The sequence below is a fragment of the Equus przewalskii genome, chromosome 7, assembly GCF_037783145.1.
Source record: "Equus przewalskii isolate Varuska chromosome 7, EquPr2, whole genome shotgun sequence".
Classification (NCBI taxonomy): domain Eukaryota; kingdom Metazoa; phylum Chordata; class Mammalia; order Perissodactyla; family Equidae; genus Equus; species Equus przewalskii.
In genome coordinates, this window is record NC_091837.1 from 58,566,398 (window position 1) to 58,591,005 (window position 24,608).

Consider the following 24,608-nt stretch of genomic DNA (forward strand, 5'->3'; position numbering starts at 1 on the left):
GAGGGTGTCTGAAGGCAGTCAGTGGAGGGACGGGCTTGCCAAGGGGTGGAGAGGGTCAAGGGAGCATCAGCAGATAGGAAAGCACCCAGAGACCAGATCGGCCACAGTGGGAAACTGTCAACCTGCTCCCACCTCCAGACCTGGAGGAACTTGGTGAATGGCTGGGACCTGGTAAGGCCTGTGGCCTTGGGAGGGAGCCCACGGGACAGAAACAGTGGCCTGACAACCTCTGTCAAACTGAGAACAAACATGGAGAGAGAGCAGGGGCATAAATACTCCGGCTTCTCCTTCCTCCCACCTTTGCTGGCACCTCCGGGGGGCTGACCCATCTGAAAGTGAGAGAGAACACAAACGCAGGAGGTACTCTCTGTAGAGGCCAGCCTCCCAGGACACAGAGCAGAACAGAGAATGGGACTGGAGGAGCAATCTGAGAGTATCCAGCCTGCAGTGTAGCCCTGGACAAGTTACTTAACCTCTCTGAACATGTTTCCTCCTTTAATCTTCATATTGTCTACATGAGAACTAAATAGGGTGTTGTGTATGTGGTTCCTAGGACTGCACTGGTGGGTAGAAGGCACTCAATACACAGTAACTTTTGTTTTTATTTGGCTTGAAGGCCAAGCAGGGCCTGATGTCTAGTGAGGTTTGCGGGACCAGGTGAGGAGCAAGTGCTGGGCTGTTGGAAAGAGAAAGAGAACCAGCTAGGATGAGTCAATGTCTGCCCTCGCTGCCTTGGAACAGGGGATGAGCTGGCTGAAATCCTCAAGGTCTGCTCTTTCCTTACCTCTCTCCCAGCTTTGTGATCTGCTTGAGGGAAAGACCAGTCATCTGACTGGGCACCTTTTATATTCTCTCAACAGAAACACTCAAATTTTCCCTCTTTCCCTGTGGTTCTCGTGCTAATGGGTTCGCATTCTGACTCTCCAACCTCTCTCTTCTGTAAGGTCTGTTTCCTTTGGATAGCAAATGCCCTTTAGTGGCTGTGTTCTGCTTATAGGTCCTTCCTCCCAGGGTGGTGATGACCAGGTTCCTTGTTACTTCCTTCCGAATACTGTATACTGTGGACCTCCTCTTTCCTATTATTTCTTCCACATCGCATAAATTATCCATTACCGTATCCTTTTATCCAGTTTAATTCTGATTTATTTTCTCCTCCTATACCCTCTACTCCAACCTTAAAGTTTAGTTTACAGCCCTCTGAATCAGGTCAGTGCAGGTTCTCGCCAAATACATTTTTCTGGCCTTTGCTAAATGCGTTCTGGCCATGCCAAGATCCCATCAGTCTGCTCTCTCAGGACGTGGTCCAGGAAGACAGATCCCAGTTCTGGACGCCTTTTATGTTGCCAGGCACTTCTTGCCATGTCCTCCTTTCATTTCCAGACTAACACCCACCGCAGGGAGAAGGGCTGCCGGGCACCTGGCCCAAATCCTCCTTGTGTTTCCCCTCCTCCTCTGCCCAGCCCCGAAGATGCGGTCAGAGCTTTGTGTCCTTCCTCTGTCTGAGGTGATGGGCAGGCGTGGGTGGTTATGGACAAGTGTGGGGAGCCCTGGCCGCTCCTGACTTGCAAGTTTGGTTTATCACAGTCACTCTGAGCCTGCCTTGAAGACGAGGCTGCTGGGTCCTTACGGTCATGTGCTTGGGAGTGGGGGCCGTGCCCCTTCCTGCCTGGCACCTGGGCCTGGGTCTCCACCATTCCCTCCCGGCCTCAGCTCTCTGAGGGCAGTAAGCAATCCCTCCCCATAGAGAGGTCTGAGGATTTAGTAGACACTTCAAGTGCAATGCTCAGTGACAGCGCCTCAGAGGGAGCCAGCAGCCCCCTGCTCCCCTCAAGTGCTAACACAGCACCTCCCCCAGTGGATCTCTGGGATGGAAAACTTCTTCCCAGTGTCCAGAATCGCAATCACTTACCCATGTGTTCTTCCAGTGGCACCATTTATTTGTTTTCTTTTTCTCTTGAGCCCCACCAACTGGCATTCACCTCTTCCTCCTCAGTCTCTTTATCTACAGGGTTGTTTCCTGACTGTTTGCCTCACACCAACCAGGCACGCTTCAACTGGCCCAGCGGGAAGCATAGTTTGCCTGTGATGCAGGCGTAGGCAGGGGTCATCTTAGACAAAATGAGACATGGCCTACCTCTGCCTGAAGCAGCCATCACTGCCCTTAGTGTAAAGTCGCAGGTTCCTACCTTGCCTTACAAGGCCTGTTGCCCCTGACACTGGACATCTTTCATTCCTTCCACACACCCTGTGTTCCCAGGCTCTGCATGTGCGCTTTCGTCTGCCAAGAAGATTCTCGTGTCCACTTTTCCCCATTTTAATCCTTTCATCCTTGGTGACTCTGCTTAAATGTTATTTTGGCACAGAGACTTATGTCCCTTCCCAGGCCTTGCCAAAGACCCTGGTCGTACCCTCCTACAGCACTGTGTTCTTGCTGTTAGGACAGCCATCACATTTATGAATATTTTTTAATTGTATCTAGTGCGAGCTGAGGGGCTGGGATTACCCTGTGTCTTTTGGTGCTAGGGTTCAGCCATCTTTGCCAGCAGAGGCCATGGCAGGACGGGTGGCATCTCTTTGCTCCTCTATAACCTCCATGGCGACGAGAGCTGGGTCTGTCTTGTGTATCACTGTGTCTGTCACCACCAACACCATTGTTGGGCCAGAGAAAGCCTCATTAAATACTGGGACTAGCAACAGTGGGAGGTTGTGAGTAGTTCTTGCCCCTCGGTGTTGACAAACGTCTTAGCTCTCTTTAGGACTTTTCCTCCAGTTTCCTAGGGACTCAGCGTGGGTAGATGATACTTTTCTCTGTGTCTTCTCAGAGAGCAGCCGATCTGCTTGGGGCAGTGAGTCAAAAGGAATGGTTGTGTGTGTGTGGGAGGGGGCTGTTGACAAGGGAAGTCTTAAGGAAAGAGAATGGGAAAGGGGAGCAGAAATGTTCTGGAATTCAGTGTGCAGTCCCAGAGCCATCCTGGGTACTTCCTGAGTATCAGTGTGAACTTTATGATCAGATGCCTCAGGACCGTGCCGGGGGCTCTTGACATGAGAGGAAGGCGAGGTCTTGGCCCTCTGGGCAATTATTCCTGTGTTTGATTAATACGGCTTGAGATGGACTCTGCCGTGGATCCTGGCTGCTCCTTCCAGCGAGTCCCTGTCACTTGTTATCCAGCACCCTCACTGGAGTGCCTGGCCACATACTAGCATAACCTCCATTGATGAATTTTATGTCCTGTGTTCCTAGCCAGGTGGTGGGCCCTCTGAAAGCAGCAATATGTGTTATGACCCACATTTTGCCTGATGTATACAGCACAGAGCTTGTCAGGAATGAGCAGCTATGCACGTTTGCTGTCTCTATCACCTTCACTCTCCACTTTTGGTGGTTTTGCTTGACTTGAATGTATGTGAATATTGCTTAATTTGTTCATCATTAGGACAGCCTGACACCCCAAAGAGTTGCAGTCAGACCTTGTGGACACCAAGTCAATGCTTTCTGATTAGGAGATAGTGTTGGAGACGATTACCTCCCCAGCTGTAATGGAAAAGAAAAACCACCCCACTGTTCAGATCACACATATAAATGTCCGACTCCGTGAAGTTAGGCCCTTACATATGGGGGTGAAATTGTACTGTTTATTCCCAAGAGTGTGTGGCTTTTCTAGAGTTTGCATGTCCATTACCACACCTGTCCATGCAGCCGCTGGCTATTCAGGGGCCAGAGTTGCTGCTTAAGTGGAAGGAAACACAACAGTGGAGTGTGTGTAGGCTGGAGTCAAACAACCATGAAATCGTGGATTCTTCCTACTTTGTCTGCCTGGTCTCCTGGGGATGGTGAGTAGACACAGGCTCATGGCGACCAACTGCGCACAACTCTCTTTCAGTGATAAAGCCACACGGAGGCTCCCTTGCCAGTTTTCACCATATGCTCACCAATTAAAACTCAAATGCATGCCACATGCTAGGCTGTTGGAAACACATTTTCTTTTTGATGTGGCTATTCTGAAGTAAATGTGTGCAAGAACATATGCTTTCTGTCAACCAAATGATGACATTGCTCTTGCTACAACTATGCTTTTGCCATGCTTGTAAAACGAATGGGGTTTTGTATCTCTTTGCTAAATACTCTATTATCAGATGAAAAAGAAATTATCGTAAAAATTCCTTCAAGACCAAAGGGAATTTTTCTCAAAGGTCTGTTCACTCTCCTTGTACCCAGCCCAGTTTTTGCTTTTAAGGAAAAGTGCCTGACACCCATCCTTGAGCATGTGGGTTCATTTCTCTGTGCCCTTTGGCTTCCTCTGCTACTGCCAGACAGTGCATCTCTGCCTGGGAACTTTGCCCTCATATCACCAGTTCCTATAACAGTCCGTATTGGTGGTACCCAGCAGGGACAGCCAATAGACAGCATAATGCCTTTGCTGTCCTGTCCTCCCTTCCTCCAGTTTCTCCAGGAAGCAGGTTCTTGTACTAGGCTGGAAGATATACACTGTGTCATCAAGCCACAGGCAGGCAGAAGGGAGAGGCCCTCTGTCCTCTATGACCCATTCCTACCTGAAGGGCGTTGGGGGGATTCCCACAGGGAGTATTTCTTCCCTGTGGTGGTTGGAAGTTACCCAAGGACATAAGGAGAGGCTGGCGTGTCATCCTCCCCATTGTCTCCCTCCTTCCCTACCCAATTGGAAGGCAGCCTGAGAGCAGACTTGGAGGGGAGGTTGTCTGCTGGACCTAGTGAGTCCTGGCAGAATGACTTCTTGCTGGGAAGCTGAGGGCAACTGGGCTCCCTGCCCAGTGAGGCCTAAGCTTTCCTCTCCCATAATAATGCCACTGCCAGGCCTACCTCGGGGTCTGCTCTGCACACCCCGTTGCCAGCCGTCCTCACTCACCGGAGCTGGCATGATACCTCCACAGAGAGAGAGCTCCCCAATCTGCTTGTTTGAGCACATGCTCTTGGGGCACACTGCCTGGATTCAAGCAACGTGGCTTTGCCCAGCCCTGATGGTCAGATTCTCAGGAGTAACCCATCCTCCTCTGGCCTTCATGTGCAGCAGTGGGCTCAGAATTTTTTGTATCCTCAATCATTTTGCTACCCATCCACAGCTCACAGCTGAGAGTTTTGCTCAGCAAAAGCATGCATAAGCCAGACTGCCATTTCCCTGCTCCCTAGAGGATGGCACACGTGGGAATCTGGGCATTTTACCTTGGTACAAGCATCAAAACTCCGGTCTTGAAAGGTTTACAAATAGTTCTGTGCCCATAAGTGATTCTTCTAAGTAGCTTTCAAAATTATAGGTTAACTTCCCATTGTGAGCAAACGTGACTCAAGTACAGGTTGGCAGGCCTCGTTGGTTTAGCCACTGATACAACATCAGGCTGCTGCTTGCTTGTCAGCTTGTTTCACCATGGATTTTTTTCTCTTTTCCTGAAGAGGTAAAAGGATCATGTATTAGTTTTCTATTGCTGCATAAAATATTGCCACAACATAGCAATTCCAAACAGCACCCATTTATTATCCATAAATTGAATAGTTTCCATAGGTTAGAAGTCCAGCAGGGTTCAGCTGGATTCTTAGCCCTGGGTACCACAAGGCCAAAATCAAAGTTGTGCCGGCTGGGCTCTTATCAGAAGGCCCTGGGAAGAACCCACCTGCAGGTTCCTTCAGGTTGTTAGCAAAATTCAGTTTCTTGCACTTGCAGGACTGAGGTCCCTGTTCCTTGTTGGTGGCCATCCAGGAGTCGTTGTCAGCTTCTAGAGGCCACTTGCATTCCTTGTCATGTGGCCTCTCCGTCTTTAAAGCCAGCACTCATGTGTCAAATCCTTCTGTGCTTCTAGTTTCTCTGACTTCCTTTCCTACTGCTAATCAGAAGACACTCAGCTTTTAAAAAGCTCACTGGATTGGATCAGGTCCACCTGGATAATCTCCATACCCTTAAGGTCAGGTGACTTGAGACTTGAATGTCAGCTGCATCCTTTCCCTGCAGTACCTAGATCGTGCCTGATTGAACAACCAGGGGACAGGAGTCTTGGGGGCCACCTTTAGAATTCTGCCCACCACAGCCAGCACAGAGAAGTCAACCTCACATCCATTCTGACACCTCACTTGACACTTCCAAGAGATTCCTGCTGTGATTATAATCTCCATTGTTGTCTCCTCCAGCAAGTGCAAGGGATCCTGGGCCTGAACCAGAGGCAGAACCAGAACCAGAGGCAGAGGTGGGGCAGGTTGCTGAGGAGGCTAGCCGGGAAATAGCCCCTGCTCACGTGGGAAGACAGAGTGAAGTGGAGCGAGCACTGGAGCAAGAGCCAGAAGAGCGAGCCTCCCTCAGTGAGAAAGAGAGGCAGAACGAGGAGGTGAACGAGAGGGACAACTGCTCTGCCTCCAGCATCTCCTCCTCCAGCAGCACGTTGGAGAGGGAAGAGAAGGAGGACAAGCTCTCCAGGGACAGGGGAACTGGTAATAAAGCCCCTTTTCTCCATAAACATATTCCAGGGAACCCTGGGGTGGGGGACCTGGTTTGCTGGCCTCTGAGGCAACCTGCTGGCTCAGCTCACTCACTGTGCTGTGTCACCTGTTATCTGGAAGTGAGGAATGTGGCCACACTCTTAGCCAGCCAGCAACTTCCTGTCCCATAGAAAGGTGGCTCCCACGCCCTCTGCCATGCTGTTGCACCATCACTTCTCCAGGGGCCGAAAGGGCCCGATTCGAGGGCAACAGAGGACTTTTCCTAGGGTATAAGCCCCAACAGAGAAATTCCTTTTCCTTCTACTTGTTTGATTGTTAATAGTAAGTGTAGCTTTTTCCTAATTTAATTTGGAGACATGGCATATTATCTACTCCCTTGAAAGACTTTTTTCAATGAAGTAGGTTAAACCATTATGACCGAACATTTCAGACCAGAGCAAATTTGTTAAAGTGAATTGAATGAGTGCTTCCAAAAAATGGCAGTTCACAATGTGCTGAGGTCAATTTGATGTTTTCTACTAGAATATTCATAATTTAAGTAATTTTCTGTAGTATACTCAGGATTATTCTTTTCTCTGGTATAAAGTGCATGCTTTTCCTTATGGAATTATACCTTTTTGATACGGTACTGATATTCATTCAGTTCACCTGTGTAATGGTGACAAATGGAATGTTAGTCCTCACTAGGGACTCAGAGTGGGCACTACGGAGGGTTATAGGAATTGGAAATGATTTCTATAATCATTTGGATTATGATTCCTATGCTACACTGTGGGGTTGGTTTTCCTGCCTGTGACTTATGTGCTGTCAGGGTGGTAGGGAGCCGCCTCTTGCAACTAACTCTCCTCACCAGTGAAGGATGTCTTATGGGCCAGCCTTCATTAAACTACAGAGTGACACTCAAAGAGCCTACATCTTGGGTTCAAAGGGCAGTGTGAAGGCTCCACAAGGACCTGCCAACCAGTGGCATGACCCACGTATGGCTTGTTAGTTCACAGCTTGAGAATACAGTGTCTCTGAAGCATAGATGAATGAATGAAAATGGAATGAATTAATGACACCATAATGTCGCCCATGAGACCTGTCAATCAATGGCTTAGTCTAAAATAGCTAAAATTTGAGTTTTCACCAATTATGATATATCACTAGATTTTATTCTCTATATTACTGATTACTATGATGCAGTGAAAAAGGACTAAAAGACGTTATTAGTTTACGTCTTAGGAATTATTGCATTGAAAATCTTATAACTGTTTGGTTGAAGATGTATATGCTAAGAGGTGTTACATATATTGATACTTTCTTAATTTCTTTCCAAGTAAGATTACAGTAAATCTCCCAAATTCTACTTATTATTCACATTCAATATAATTATGGTCACAGTGCAGGGTGTCAGGTAAGACTTCTTTATCAGTTTGGACTTAAATCACGTTTTATTTATATGAACAGCTTTAAGAATTATTCATCATAACTACGCTTAGCAGGCCTAAAATGTATCAACAAGTTGGTTTAGTAAAAATAAGCCAGGGAACAGAACTTTCTTAGATCAGATTGTCCAATAGTCTTCCAAATAAGGACAGGTTTCCAAAAATGGAGACTCTGTTCCCACTGAAGAACCATTGACTTTCTACCAAAAGCTGGTGGTTTCCAAGTGTAGAGACTCAGGAATTAGGTCTCTGCAGTGATTTTTTCTGCTTCAGTCTGGTGCTGTTAGAGGTGTGATCATGTTTATTTGTTGTAGCTTATTGATTTCTAAAAGATCCCACTGCTCACAGGCACTGTCAGCAGTTGTATGGAGTCAGGACAGCTCTGTCATCATAGCTCTTGCTTTTCAGAATGTTCTCAGTTGAATCATTAAGGCAATCAAAATGATTCCCAGTCTTGTTTTTAATGACTGTATCTGTTACTTGAAGATGAATTTGTGGGGCTTGAAAGAGGCTCAACTTATTATGCTCCTGTGGTTTTCTTTTTCTTTGTTTCCTGTGTTCCACTCCATGGCATTAGTGAGAGAGGCTTTATCGTAGCATTTGTCACACTTTGTTGTAATTACTTATATAGCTGTCCTTTATCTCCACTTGAATGTAAGCTTTTTGAGGATGGGGATGTCTGTCTTGTTTATTATGGGTCCTCACTTCCTAGCTGTGTGCCCAGAACATAGTAGGGGCTCCTAAAGCCTTGATGAATAAATGAATGAAAAGGTGCTGGCTGAGATGGAGAAGCTCCATTGCTCATAGGTCTTCCCTCTTACAACTAAAATATTAACCCCTGGGCATAACAGAACAATCAGTTACAGGAGGACTCTGAATGGTGGAAAGAAGACGGCAGACTGACTAGGGACCTTTGGACTTGAACAACATGGCAGCTCCAAGTAAAGCCTATTCCCCTAGCCAAAGCATTGAGAAAAGGATTGTCCAACAGAACAGAAAATATTTTGGCTATTAATACATGCTGTACCCTAGACAAGCATTATTGGAAAATCTTCCACTGTCCTCCCTCTCCCCTGACCCAGTGGCTTCAGTGGGACCAAAGAGGAGGTGATCTTCTATATAGTCTCACCCCATGGAAACAGGAGAAACTGCTCCAGTTCTCCTCCCCCAACCCTGTGGTGTTAGTGGGACTCAGTAGGGAGCCAGTCTTCTGTCCCCTGCACAGGAAAACAGGCAGTGCTCTGATTCCCATGCTAGGGTAATATTGGCCTAATGGGGAACTGATATTCTATTCCCTGCAGGGAAGAAGCAAGTGGTGTCCCAATTCTTCCATCAGGGTAGTCTCACTGGGGTCCTGTGAGGGTCTGAGCCTTCACCCTACCCAGCAGGAACAAGACTTAAAGAAGCAGTGGGAAGAGGACTAATCAGCGTACTGCTGCTCTCGGCACCACCCTCTTTATCCCTGACACCAGGAGGGCCGAGTGGGGAGCTGAGCCTCCATCCCAAACAAGCATAAACAAAGTAGAATTATGTGGTTTGGAGTGGGACTAGTCTGCACTCTGCTCTCCCCAACCCAAAATCAGTGGGGACTGGTGGGAAGCTGAGCCTTTATTTCTGTGTGGAAGCAGTGAGGCAATGTGAGCCAGTAGAAGATGCCAGTGGAGTCAAGGGGGTCCTGAACCTCCACCCTACCTACCTGCAGTGAGGCAGTGGGAGTCAGCCCTCTTGCTGGGGTGGTGACAGTAGGACCCAACAGGGAGCTGAACAACTACCCCCACCAAGACCTCTACACTACACCTATAAAGGGTGACTGCCTGCTAAAAGAGAAGATTAAATATGATCCAAAGCCTAATAAATAATACCCAAAATATCCAGGATACAATTGAAAATCATTCATCATATCAAGAACTAGGGCAATCACAACTTGAAAGGGAAAAGATAATCAACAGATGCTAACACTGTGATGAGCCAGATGCTGAAAATACCTGGCAAGGATTTTGAAGCAGCCGTTACAATAATACTTCAGTGAGAAGTTACAAACACTCAGGAAATACATGAAAAAAAGTAACAAAGTATCTTAGCAAATAAATAAAAGATATTTAAAAAGAACCAAAGGGAAATTATAGAACTGAAAAATACAATAACCAAAATGAAATACTTGATGGGCTTTATAGTAGATTGGAGACAGCAGGGAAATAATCAGTGTATATGAAAACAGATCAGTAGAAATTACCAAATCTGAATAGCAGAGAAAAAATAGACTGAAATAATGAACAGGAGCCTCAGGGACCTATGGAATTATATCAACAGAACTAACATTCATTTCATCAGAGTCTAAGAAGGAGAAGAGAAAGGTGCAGCGGTAGAAAAATATTTGAAGAAATAATGGCTGAAAATTTCCCAAATTTAGCAACAGGCATAAACCTACAGATTTAAGAAGCTGAGCAAATCCTAATGAGGATAAATCCAAAGAAATCCACACCAAAGCATATCATAATCAAACTTCTGAAAACTGATGACCAAAAACAAGGTCTTGAAAGAGAGTAGAAAGAATCTTGATGTGTTAGCTATAGAGGAACAGCAGTTCAGTTGACAGCAAATTTCGTATCTGAAACATGGAGGCCAGCAGGAAGAGGCATAGCATCAAGTGCTGAAAGACTAGAACTGTCAGTCATGACTTTTATCTTCAGTAAAAGCAGCCTTTAAGAATGAAGTAGCCTTTAAGAATAAAGGGAAAATAAAGACATTCTCAGTTAAAGAAAAACTCAGAGAAGTTGTTACTAGCAGGCCTACCCTTAAAGAATGGCTAAAGGAAGTTCTCTGAACAGAAAGGAAATGATGACAGAAGGCTTGTAATTTCAGAATGAAAAGAACAACAGAATGGATAAAAATAGGGGTAAATAAAAAAGACTGTGTTTCTCCATATGAGTCTCTTAAGTCAGATTTGATGGTGGAGGCAAAAATTATAACTTATTTGATGTAGTGTTCAATGTTTGTAGAGGAAATACTTGACAATTATATTTAAAAAGTGGGGAAGGTAAGGGAATCTCTGTGGAAGTAAAATTTCTACACTTCAAAGTAGTAAAACATCAATACAAGTAGACAGATCAATTAGTGTGTATATTGTAATACCTAGAATAACTGCTAAGAAAATTACATAAAGCAGTGTACTCAAAAACACTATAAATGAATCAGATTGAAATTCTAAAAAAACAGTCAAGTAACCACTGAGACCAAGAAAGGAGAAACAGGAACTGAAATAAAGGGAATAAGCAAAACAAACAAAATGGCTGATGTAAGCCTTAATATATCACTAATTACTTTAAATTAAAAGACAGAGATTTGTAGAGTGGATAAAAACACAACCCAACTATATGCTGTCTATACAAAACTCATTTCCTTATATTCTGATTCCATTGACGGAGTAACACCTTATGGTTGATGATCATAATGACATAAGCAGATGGAAAGATATATCATGCCAACATTAATCAAAGAAAAGCAGGACTGGCTATATTAATATCAGATAGAGTTCAGAGCAAAGGAAATTGCCAAGGACAAAAAAATCACACTACGTAACGATAAAACAAGACCTAAGTTAAATGAAGAGAGTACACAAGAAAACCAACATTTAAAATATTACCTGATTATACTCTTTTCCCTGTTGCCAAAATAAGAAGTTGCCAACATTTCCCAATAAATGGAGAAAGAGTGAGGCAGCCTCTTGAGAGAGACTCAGCCACTTTATCTGCTGCAGCCATCTCCTGGCGTCAGAGCAGTCTCCCTATTTACAGGATTGTCTGACTAGTTGTAGAGGCTCCAAATAACCAGAATTTTCTGTCCTGTCCTCAAATGCCATCTCCTCTCTCTTTGATGGTGATTATCTCCTGACAAACAAAAGTGTATTTTGTTTGTGAAACCTACAGGAGGGCTTAAGAGCTCCTTGTTCTGGCATTAGTCCCTTGGTGAGGTTAGGCCACCATTGAGCAGAGCAGAGAGGACAAAGCTACACCGGGAGAACAAAGCACCAGGGGGCTTTGGTGCGTCCCCAATCAATGCCTCCTCTAAGGTCAAGGCAAGGCCACGTGAGAGAGACTAGCACCCTCCCCCAGCATGTTCGATCAGGCTGTTCTCCTTTGCTCATGCCCATGGCCTGGGTCTCCTGATACCTCCCAATACAAGAACCGGTGGAAGCCCTGGTATCTGATGGGACTCACATCCTGAAATGCCTACTGCGCAGTCCTGCTGGCCCTTAGGAAGCAAACTCAGAGGAATAACATTCCCGACCATTCATTCATTCATTCATTCATCCTAGATGCTGGCAATAAAACAGTGAGCAAAACAAACCCAAACCCCTGCTCTTGCAGAGTTTACATCCCAGTGAAGTGGATGGTTTAACAAGTTATTATACTCGTTTCAGTGACGGGGCGAAGGCAGCCATAAAATAAATAAGGAAAATGTGTGGAAGGTTAGACAGTAATAAACACTCTGGTGAAGAATAGAGTAGGAAAGGATGATAAACAGTGTTGGGGAGAGGGAGGGTTGCACAATTTTAAATAAGATGGTCGAGGAAGGCTTCACTGAGAAGACTCTATTTGAGCAAAGACCTAAAGGAGGTTGAGGGGCAAATTGTGTGATTAACTGTGTGCAGTTTGTCCCAGGAGGGGCAAAGGCTGTGAGGCTTGATCATGCCTGGTGAGTTCTAGGATTGTCAAGGAACTACTGTACCTGAAGAGGTTCATGTATGTATGTCTTGGGGTGGTGGCGGCAGCAGTGGTAGTGATAAGAAATTAAAGAAAATGAAGGTAGGATCACTCAAGGCTTGTGAACATTGAAAGGTTATTGGCTTTTTGTCTCAGTGAAATGTGGCACCATTAGAAGACTTTGAGCAGAAAGATATGTTCAGACATTTTAACACATCGTATGGCTGTTGTGTTAAGAATTGACTATAAAGGAGCAAGAGTGGACACTGGGACCAGCTAGGGGACACTTCTGCAATGCTGTGGGCAAGAAACCATGCTGGCTCGGATCAAGGTCGTGGCATGGGAGCTGATGAGGAAGGTGGTTGGATCCTGGATGTAACAAAGATTTAGCTAACAGGATGCCCTGCTACACTGGATGTACAGGATGAAAGAATAGGAGGAGTCAAGGATGACTCTGAGGATTTTAGTATTGGCAGCAAGATAGATGATGTTGCCATGTCTGAGACAGGAAATGACTGCAGGGGAAGTAGGTTCATGAGGGGAATGAGAGTGAAGGGAGAAGGTGGTATTTAAAGCCGGGAGACTGGATGAGATGATGATCGAGAGAGTGAGTGTAGATGGAGAGAAGAAGTCCAAGGACATACAAAGGTTAAAGATAAAAAGGAACCAACACAGGAGACTGTGAAGGAGCAACCAGAAAGAAGGAAGCTTGCCAGGTCAGTGCAATGTCCTGGAAGCCAAACAAAAGATAAAGTAAAGGAGAAGGGAGTGATCAGCTGGGTCTAGTGCAACAGAAAAGTCATTGGTCACCTGGAAAGGAGCAGCTTTGAAAGGTGGTGGGAGCAAAACTTTATTAGACTGTTTCAAAAGAGAATAAAGAGAGAAGTTGGAGACAGTGAGCAAAACAACTCTTATAAGCAGCTTTACTTTAAAGGAAAGGAGAAAAGTTGGGTTATAGCTGGAGGGATAAATGGAGTCAAGTGAGGTTTCATTTTGTTTCAAGATGGGTGAAATTATACCACATTTATATGCCAGTAGGAAGGTCTAGTGGGAGGAGTTTGGGAGATGCAGGACAGGGAATTGCTGGAGTGGTTTCCGAATGTGCAAGTGGAGTGCTTGATCCCTGCTGAGAGGGACAGTTTATCAGTAGTCACAGGAGGGAGGCCATGGTTGGGGTTCATGTACAGGTGGGTAGGTGGAGGTGGAATGGAGGCCTTTGAAGATCTCTTCTGACTTCATCTGTTACGTTGTTGAACTAGAAAGCAAGGCCATGCTTGTGTGAGGATGAGATGGATGGAGAGGTTAGAGGAGAGGGGTGTGAAAAGTCATCTAGGAGAGGTCATCGATGAGACTGCCAGGCAGCATTAAGTGTCTCCTGAAGACTAGTGACCACAAACTTCAAGTGCAACCAATGGCATGGTTTGTGCCTTTCTCCAGCCACTTTGAGCTGCACTGGTGCAGATGTGAAGGGGGAGAAACAGAGATAACTCTACAGCCTTTCCAACACCTGCTGTGGGCGAGGGAGCATCTTCCTTGCCTTCTTATGTTTCGTTAGGGCAGAAGCCCCTTAGTTACCTGTGGCTGGGTAGGTGCTGACCAGCTGTCACGGGTGGGCAGGAAAGGTTAGGAAAATTCTCCCCATGAGCCTAGGTGGGAGCCACAAGCCAGTGTCACACCTACAAGAGTCTTGAGTCCTGGAGTGTGTCATTGGGCCTTTGATGCAGCGTGTCTTCCTGGTCAAGAGCATCTTATCAGCCATGACCACATTCCTCTTCAATTGCTTTATTTCAGTGTCTTCTCTGAAGTCACTGTGTGTATGAAGCCCACATATTACCTAGTTGCTCTTCTCATGGTATTGAGGCCCCTGGCACTTTCTCATTTTTTTCTCTTGTATACTTTCAGGTTTGTGGTCTGCAGGTGTTCAGGATGTTGGTGTAAATGAACAGTGTGGCGACATCCTCACCAGCAAACGGTTCATGCTGGACATGCTGTATGCCCATAACAGAAAGCCCACGGATGAGGAGGAGAAGGGCGAGGGTGAGACTGGGCAGACTGAGGAGGGGGCAGAGGCCGTATCCAGCCTGGCCAGCAGGATATCCACCCTGCAGGCCAACTCTCTGGCCCAGGATGAGAGTGTCAGGAGGGTGGACGTTGGCTGTCTGGACAATAGGGGCAGCGTGAAAGCCTTTGCTGAAAAATTCAACAGTGGGGACCTGGGGAGAGGCTCTATCTCTCCCGACGCCGAGCCCAATGACAAGGTCCCGGAGAAAGCATCCACACAGCCAAAGACGGAATCTGACTACATCTGGGACCAGCTCATGGCCAATCCGAGGGAGCTCAGAATCCAAGATATGGATTTCACCGACCTGGGGGAGGAGGACGACATCGACGTCCTGGACGTGGACCTGGGTCCCAGGGATACCCCGGGGCCACCTCCCCCGCCCCCACCCACCTTTCTGGGCTTGCCACCCCCTCCCCCTCCACCCCTGTTGGACAGCGTGCCTCCCCCTCCAGTCCCCGGTAATTTATTGGCTCCTCCTCCAGTATTCAGCGCTCCTCAGGGCTTAGGGTGGCCCCAGGTACCCAGGGGTCAGCCGGCATTCACCAAGAAAAAGAAGACCATCCGTCTGTTCTGGAATGAAGTGCGGCCTTTTGAGTGGCCGTGTAAGAACAACCGCCGCTGCAGAGAATTCCTGTGGTCGAAACTGGAACCTATTAAGGTGGACACTTCCAGGCTGGAGCACCTGTTTGAGTCTAAATCTAAGGAACTGTCCGTCTCGAAGGTACCGCTCGCATCCAGCATGCTTCTTGATTTGCAGAGTTACTTTCTGCTGTTGAGTAGGACTGAGAGATTTATTGTATATAAAATTCTCTTCATGTTGCTTTCGCTATTTGGTAAAAAAGGCAGTTGGTAAAAAAAAAAAAAAAAAATCTGACCTTTAAGTAGTACTGTTTGTACCACACGCTAGGTGGAAGCTAAATGAGTAAGGGACGCTAATTTCTAATAGCTAAGGGGGACGGCAGCTTACCAGCATCATTAGGCATAGTAACTTGCAAAGAACCGAAGAACCTGAAGGAAAAGATGAAAAGATTAACCGGGGAATATTAGCAGAGCCCAACAGCAGATGTTGACGTGAACTAGAGGAAAGTAGATGTGTTGATTTCTCAAACACATCGACTTTATTCAGGGATGTGTTTATTTACTGTTACCTTCATTGGTTATCGTTGATAGTGGTAGGTTCCACACAGTATAACCACACAATGCTTTTGCAAAGGCAGTAATCTAAGTGACATTTCTTCGGATAATCTCCTGGCTGAATCAGCATGCCGCAACTATCCGGATGTTTCCAAAGAGTCAGGTAGTTAGCATCCTGTAAATATGACACATGCATCTAGATTTCTTATTTTTTGTAAATGTTTGAGAATTCTGTAGGCGTTGCTGCTATGGTATTTTTAACGGAGATTTTATATCCACTTTTATAAATGAGAAGCACGGTACAAGAAGTTATTGGGCATCAGAGGTAAAGTCATGGTTAATGAACACTGATAAAGAAGCTGTAAGATACTGGATCACAGATTTTATTTCTGATGACTCACTGCTAACACCATAATAGGGTCTCCTTTACATATCTTAAAGAACTGGGTTTTGGGGCCTGTGGCTCACCCTCTGGCTGAGTGGTTAAGTTCATGTGTTCCACTTTGGCAGCCCGGGGTTCACCTGTTTGGATCCTGGGTGTGGATGTACACACTGCTCATCGAGCCACGATGTGGTGGCGTCCCACATAGAAGAATTAGAATGACTTTCAACTAGGATATACAACTATGTACTGGGGCTTTGAGGAGGACAAAAACAAAACTGGGTTTCTTAGAAACCCTTGTGATTCTGGGTATTTTACAGTTTTAAAACAAATTTGAAACTGTCCTCTCTTCTCAGGAATTAGGGGTATGCAAAAACACTTTGTAAAGTATAATTTAGATTAAACATGCAAGAACATCTTATCACCAATGAATTCTAGCTCCATGCGTTGCTCCCTTTATCATCGTTTTGGAGTGAATATAAAGCTGCCTGAGTCAGACCCCCTGACCTGGCAGTTGGGCACCAATTCTGAATCAAAAAGTATGTGCAGTATCCCCAGGACAAGAGTGCCCTTCAGACAAGGAGGCGAGTGACAAAGTTAGTGCTTGTCACCACTATGTGATGCTGAAAGGCCGGGTAGGAGAGCCATAATCAGTCGACTTCCTGTTAAAACACGTACCAGGGGTCTGGAACTACCTGCTACTCTCCCCTAGTTGGCCTTGACCCTGGTGTTGATTTCTGCCCAGTCTTGGTGAGGGTGTGAATCCAAACTCTTACCAGCCTCGGGAATCCCAAGTCAGGATTAAAGCTTTCTCCTCTTTGTAAATCCAAACCACTAGATCCAATACAGAAAATCCTGCCCAATAGGTCCTCTCCTTTAGCTGAAAGTAGACCTCCTTTTGTCCTCTCTAGAAAATGACACCTAGGAAAGTGATTTTGGGCACCTGCTCTCGGTGTCTCTGTGTCCTGACTTTCCCAGGACTGGTCACATGTGATGCTGAGCCACCCACGTGCCCCCTTCGTTTCTTACGGTCAAGCCTGGAATTTGGGAGAGGATGGCCAGGCTGGGTTGAAACAGCATCTCTGGTTGCCAGGAGTTACCCAAGACTTGACTTCGCTCACACTCCCTCCAGCCTGCTGATCCAGTTGGCCATCTCCTTCATCCTCTTCCTCCCCCATGTGGGCTCATCTGGTTGGCTGCACCCTCTAGGCTTCCCCTGGTTACTCATCCCCCTTGGAGGCTGCCGGGGAGAGTCTGGCCCTTGATTCAGGGTAGGAGGAATAAAAGGGAGTAACAGTTTGGCAGGAAAGGTGCTTTTGACTTCATTTTTGTAAAGGAAATGGCAAGATTAAAAACTTCCTTGAGAAAGACGCAAAATGGATGGTTCACCTCCCTCCCTCCTTCTCCTGGTCCCACTGTGGTGGATGATAAGAGTCTGGTTGGTGTCCTCTCAGTAGTCCATCTCTTTTTGCTTGAAGGAGGTATAAAATAAATACTTTAATAAATAAAATACTACTTTAAAATAAAATATTTTATTGCCTAGCTAAAGGACAAATGTTTACCTAGTTTTTATAAAGTGAGAGCATAAAAGGAAAGTAATATATTGAAAAATTTACCAAACTCCAGAATGTTCTACAATGAGACCCAGGAGCCCATACCTTTGTTTTGAGGGGATAGGAACTGTAAGCAGGGCCTAATTTACAAAGGTTTCAAAAGGTGAGAAAGCAAATTAGGATTGAAACACATCACATTGGAGAGCTGAATCCATTATGTGTATGTTAACAATACAGACAATAACGAATTTTACTTCTATTTCTAATCCTTGACTGATTTTCACAAACCACAGCTATAAACAGCCACTTCCGAATTCTGGCTCATGAGATGTTTTTCATTAAACACAATAGAGCACAACACAAATAAAATGAAATAGACCTCACAAAACAGCACAGAGCCAAGGGAACGGGTTTTAATTTCCATCAGAAAACTTACACCAGACCAGAGTTACAGGGTATGGTTATGACCATCCAAGTCACCCCAAAAACAAACATTCATGCCAGACCCAAAGCTCTGTGACCACTTAATGGAAATGATAAGAACAGAAATATGTGCTTTTTGGTTTCCTTTCCAAATAGTTTCTGGGATTGGATCTGCTTTTCTCTCTCAGCAGGAAATATATATAGCTTTTTAGTAAGATGACTTTAATTATGTTTTCTGGAGAAAGACAGAAATCCTTTGCTACATATCATCATATTGTATTTCTACTGCTGGTCTAAGACGTGTTGAATCATATAGGAGGTAGTTAAAGTGACCCTGGAGAAAGATGTCAGGGCAGAAAGCCCTGGGGGTGTGGGGAAGTGCCCTCCATGGACTTGACATCATCCTGAGGAGCCCCAGAAGGGGAATTCCAACCTGTATGCCTCATCCAGGGCAGCAAATTCCCTCCTGCTCCCAAGTGGCAGCTTTTATGTCCCAAGTTGCAGAGAGACCAAGACAGTTGTGGAGTGGAAGAAGAGACCAGAAGGAAGAAGGGGACTTGGTTTCCCCTCTGAGGACTCAATGCCGCCTTACTCCCCTGGGTGCATTAGGTTTCTCATGGGGAGGGGGAGACACTCCAGAATGGATTTGGAGGGTTTGTTCAACTTTATTTACCATGACATTTTTAAACAAATCAGAAACTATTAGCAGTGACTTTTTAAGAAAATTCAGAGATGATGATTTATTTGGTCTGGGATGAGCCCCAGCCTGGGTTATTTTTAAAAGCTCCCCATGGACTCAAACAAAGTTGTGAACCACTGATTTAAAGTGAAAAATGAGATACCAGTGAGGGGGCATTTCTTCTCACCACTACTTTCCCTGTTGACTCAGCCATCCCCAGCCTGGTTTTATTCTCCTGAGAGTAAAATCCTTCCTACCCCTATATTCAAGGTCAGATCGTAAGCAAATGTTATTTTATTTAACATCATCCTCAGAAAGCCTGAATTCTTCCTGGAAATTCCACACCCAAGTTTGGGACTTCAGTGGGGTGAGTGTACATCCTAGTGTCCCCAGGGTGGTCCTGGGGTATGCCTGTTGTCTGGCATAGTTATGAGGAGCGCTCCCTTGTTCTCTCACAAGTCTCCTGGTTAGGGACTAGATGAACCGTGTTAACGATGCGAATGTAACTGTTTTACAGTTGACCTCTGCTATGGAAGACTCAAAAGGCAAATGTGAGAAATGGATACTTTTTTCCCCTAAACTTAACAATGAGGCAAGCCTATTATGGCAGGTTCCTCAGAAACTTTTTTTCCTAACTAAAGGATTTTCAGCCTTTATTTAGTCTTAGTTGTTTTGTTGTTGTTGTTTTGTTTTTTTTGCCTTAATGCTTTCCCATGTATACCGCTGTCTCCCTTGTAACAGGACTAAGGAAAATTCCATAGCTGTCACATCTTTATGACATCTGTATTGTGGCATCATTGTTGTTGTCACTTTCTCAGCAGACAGTTTTGAAAACATTCCGTGGCGTCACTCTTTTGGCAGTTGCTGGGGAGTGGGAGGGGTGATTTACCGTTTTAGAACTAGTGCTTTCTGAGCCAGGCCTGGGGTCTGTGACAGTGATGCTGAGAAGCGTTTTGAGAGGTCGGTCGCCTTTCATGGAAGTGCTCTCAGACTTAGTGGTATTCTCCAAGACTCACAGAGTTCTCTTAATAAATCGTGTTCTTAGCCCAGTTCTATTTTCAGTCACAGCACCCTCTGGGGTGACAAGTTCTATGTGCTGAATCTCCACTTTGTAAAGGTTACATTCTTTATTTCTAGTAAAACTACTCTTTAAAAATCCAAAAGGGTAATCCTTCATGGCAGCATTTCAAGAGACTCTGGAAAACAAGCCCTGTTCACCTGCCCAGGCTGCATGCCTCCAACAGTCTTTGGTCATGTTCCCCTCCTTACTCTTCTCATTTCGTGCTCTCCCCTCATGAGGAAGTTTCTGCCTTCAGGGTGGCCCATCTCTGGACCTTGGCCCTTCTTGTCATGGTGTGCCACAGGTAGAGGCCCTATCCTGTGTGGAGAGGTGGAACAGGGTTTTCTGTTTTATTTCCAAGAACCACACCTGTTATTTGGTTATGTTGTGTTAGCTGTGGCAGAATGTGTGGCCACGTCTTCAGGACTCCGCTGCACCCAAGCCCAGAGCTTCTGAGCTGCCTTACTCTGGAATGTGGAAGGATTGTTTCTCAGTAACTGACACCTCAGCTCCCAGGACTGGGATGAGCTCGGCATTTGTTGGGCGTGTCAGTCTCATTTTAACATCAATAAAAACTTCCTGCGTTGTCTATGTGGGAACTTTATCCCACTTCATTCATAAAAATGGCAGGACCAGTCCTTGCTGCATCTTGGAATGGGGGGTGGGGGTGGGGGTGACCCTGTTACTGTTTTTCTATCCTAAGAAATATTCTCTTATTCCTGCCTTTTGTTTCCTACTTTTGAATTATATTCCTTTGCTTGAAAGAACAACTTTCTACTCATCCAACAATCCCGTCTTAAAAGCCTTCAGACTTTTCGAAAGTCTAAATCAGTTGCAAGAGAGATCTTTTAAACATCTGTGACCCCTGTGCCCCACTCCAGACTGAGGAGATCAGGATCTCTGAGGATGGGACCCAACCCACTGTTGTTTAAAAGTACCCCTGGGAATTCTTTTGTGTACCCAAAGTTGTAAAGCACTAGTATAAATAAACTATGGTTTCTGGTTTTCCTTCAGAAAGTGTCAGTATATTGATCAGACCTGTTTCCGCCTCCGGTAAGTGATGTTGATTTCTCCCAGTTAGTGGTGGTGACTTACTGTTTGCCCATTCTGCCATCAGTCATGGAGGTAGATGTGTATCCTGGCAAAGAAGGAGAATTTCCTCATCTTTCTCCAGAGCTCCCCTTACCATTAGTCCTTCCCCTTAGTCTGTTAGCCTCAGGAGGAATTTGGCATGTGGCAATCACCATGATATCCTCCTCATTAAAAACAGAAACCAAGATGTCTTCTACCACGTCCTTTGCAAGGAGATCTTCAGTACCACTCAAGGCGTGCTCATTTTCTAGATCTATTTCCCACTCTGGGATTCTATGTGCCTGGGGGTCTGCACAGACTCTAATGAACATCCATGAGCTGTTTGCAGTCATTAACAAAGCCCCATATGAGTGGTCCGAGTCCTTGAGAAGCAGCTATGCAGGCTAAATTGAAAATCAAGTCTCCATACTTTCCCCTGGAACTATCGCCTGATTTGATCTGACGTTCCTATTTATGCAGGCGCCTTTGATCAGGAAACACGGTAGATGCATTAGTTATGAAAAATATACATTGGTAGACCATATATTTTTAAAATATAATGTCAGTAGAGTAAAAATAAGAAGGAGTCAGTGGTGGTGAAAATAGCTAAGAGCTAATTCTTAGAAGGCACTATGTTCCAGGCAGTGCCATAAATACTTTACACGTATTAATACCAGTAATCCTATTCTGACTGTCCTAGCAGACATTTCTATAGGACTTACCATGGGCCAGGCATTGTTCTCACTGCTTTACATCCATTGTCTCATTTCATCCTCACAACAAACCCTGTGAGATAGGTGCCAGAGGGGAAACTGAGGCACAGAGAAGTTCAGTGGCTTGCCAAGGTCACACAGCCGTGAATGGGGCTGACCCATGTGGATGACTCGCTGCTCTGGATGTTTTCAGTTACCCTGCAGGGCTCCTGTCCATGTGATCCCTGGATTCCATTTTGTTCTGGTTACTTGCAAGGTTATGCTCTGAACACTTCCTCGTGCTCTTCCTTTGGGGGTCTTTAAATCTTGCCATTTTAAAAAAAGGACCCTCCCTGTCCCCATATGATCTATATACTTTGCTATTGCAGTTTTAAATTTCATTTGGTCTGGAGTCTAATTCTGTGACCTTGAGCAAGTCAGTCAACCTCTCTGAGCCTGTTTTTCCCTATTGGGGAGAAACAAGAATCCAGGCCTGATCCGATGTCCCTGACCTTCTGGGGTGGTTGAGTGGATCCAGTGCAACAGGGTTGAATCTGCTTGTGTGCTGCATGAAGCCATGTAGATGTGTTAACAGGCCTATCATTTTTGTGCTATTAATTTTCTTAACCTTTGTCACATGACTTTCCTGAGATTCTATTGTGAGATTTTAAATTAGTCTCTAAGCTTAATGACTACTATTTAGCATTTAAATTTTCCTTCTCACCTGTTCCTAACTGCTGCCTAAATACTCACCCTTCCCTTTTGCCAAGCTGATTATGGGTGGGGCGGGGCGGGGGTTGTGATCTTTTTCTCAGGATGTTAAATGAAACCCGCTATGGGCACTCTTACGCAGTGACCCCTCACCCCCAATGACCATCCAGAATCCAGTTTGTTTCTTTACTTGCAGATTCTAAAATACTTGTTCTTGGAGGCAAGAATGTCTTCTGTCCAAAATCCTGGCTTGCGCATCTCCTCCCTGTGAAGCACGTAGTCATCCATCTCTGTGTCAAGGATTGGTGTTGCACCAAGAGTCCCCCTGATTGGCCCTAAATATCTGGCTTAACTCTTCCAGAAAATACTCCTATTGTATGCTCCTACTTTCTGCTCCTAGGAGCGGCTGAGTTTGCGGAGCCCTACCTCTTGGAGCTGGTTGGCTCTAGAGAGTAGAGCCCAGCCCGGGAAGCCAACCACCAGGTGAATGTGGGGCTGCAGAGAACAGTCAGCCCTTCCCCTAAGCCTTGGCAGTTAGCAGTCCCTACTTAAATTGGCTACCTCCTCTGTGTGCTTCTCAGAAATCCTGTAATTTTTGCGGCTTTGGGTACTGCCTATTTGAAGCCTCTTCCTGGAGGGGCTCACTTCTGCCTTCCGGGAAGCTGGCCCCTCAATGTTCTTGGACAGCTTGGGAGAAAGGAGCTGAATTGCCTTAGTGAGCTCCTTCCTGCCCCTTCTCTCTAAGGTCTCTGCTCGCCTTGACAGCATCTCTTTCCCCAGAGGATGGCCTCTGTCTCGCACCGTTTTGCCTGTCCACACTCCCTCCCCCTCTCCCTGCAGTCTTCTTGGCTGAGTCAAAACCAAAAATGAACAAACGCCCTACATGGCATCCAAGCCTGAAGATTTCTCCAAAGACAATATTTCTGGAAGGGCAACTGTTGGCATTCTAAAGGCTTCCTGAGAGTTGGATCTTCAAAGGATGTGCTGGGCTATATACTGAGTGTCGCCACCTGGTTCCACTCAGGAGTTCAGCTCAACTAGGCTTTCTGGAAGCAAAACAGAGCCTAACTTCTTCCCAAGGTACCCTTTCCCCCTTAAAGAAGTAAGTTCCTCTTCTCCCTGAACAGTTCTGGACACATTTGGAAAAGTAGCACATTCAGAAACAGCTTCACAATTGTTGGCCCCATACTGCCTCACTTCCACTCTTTTGCTGACCAACTATCTCACCCCTGAGACAGTTGTTCCCGTTTTCACTTCCAGTCAACCCTAGTCTAGCATCCTGTGCCTGGATCCTGGTCCCACAGGAGCCTCCTTCCATCATCCTTTCCTTCCTGAAAGTTCTTGGAACTTTCTGAGGAAGAAGGCAGAGATTTTACTGATTGTCCTTTTATCAGAGAATTGAGACAGAAACCCTTATTTCCTCTTACCCTAGGACTGACTATTGGTGTCAGGGGCATCCTGGCCCTCCACAGGTGTGCATTTTTCATTAGTCCCCATGGAAATGTCCCCACTCAAGGAGTAGGCCCTCAGGAAATATCTGTTTAAGGAAATGGATCTATATTAAGGAGAGGCAACAAATAAATAAATATGGGAAGACATATGGCTGATCAGAAAGAGCCTGTCTGTGGACTGAGCTTGGTTCTCATCCTCTTCTCCTGTATCTGCTCAGGGTTTGGTGTCAAGGACCATCACTGATAATGTCTTGAGACTCCAGTCAGCAAGGGGTGCTCGTGGGGTGTGGCATACTCCCATCATGCTGACCCTCGGCTGTTCCCACACAAGCCTATTCTTAAGCTTTCTCTCTTCTTAAGAAGGAAGATGTTGTTCAAACCAGTCTGTCATGATCTTAACCTGCCATATTGCGTTTTTTGACTTAAAGTTACTTTCTTTGGTTCTGTATTAGAAATTGGGCTTTCATAATGGCTTGTGACTCATTCCTCTAGGTGTCTTTGTTGGAATGCCCTGTGTCATTGTATAAGAGCTTTTTCTGTACTATTATTCTATTCTGTTCTATCATTCTAACTATTCTAGTGCTAGTGCTATATGTTTTAATTATATCAGTTTTATAATAAGTTTTTTATAGCTGATTGGGTAAATATTGTATATAACTCTACTTATTGATTTTTTACACAGATATTCTTTTATAGTAACTTTAGAATATTTTGTTAATACCAAAACCAAATCTTATGGGAATTTGATTAGAACTATATTAAATATATAGAGAGAGATGAGAGGTAATGAGCATCCTTATAAC

At 45.4% G+C, this 24,608-nt stretch overlaps 1 protein-coding gene across 41 annotated transcripts in view; it reads left to right on the forward strand.

Moving 5' to 3' along the window:
• The window catches only part of FHOD3 (formin homology 2 domain containing 3), a 455,119-nt gene that overhangs the window by 377,939 nt on the left and 52,572 nt on the right, over positions 1-24,608 (forward strand). For 36 of the 41 annotated variants that reach the window (XM_070629984.1, XM_070629962.1, XM_070629948.1 and 33 more), the window contains 2 exons: positions 6,152-6,448; positions 14,490-15,370. In XM_070629984.1, coding sequence (XP_070486085.1) covers positions 6,152-6,448; positions 14,490-15,370 — 1,178 coding nt within the window. The remainder of the gene's footprint in view (positions 1-6,151; positions 6,449-14,489; positions 15,371-24,608) is intronic. The other 5 variants (XM_070629971.1, XM_070629973.1, XM_070629974.1 and 2 more) reach the window with 1 other exon arrangement.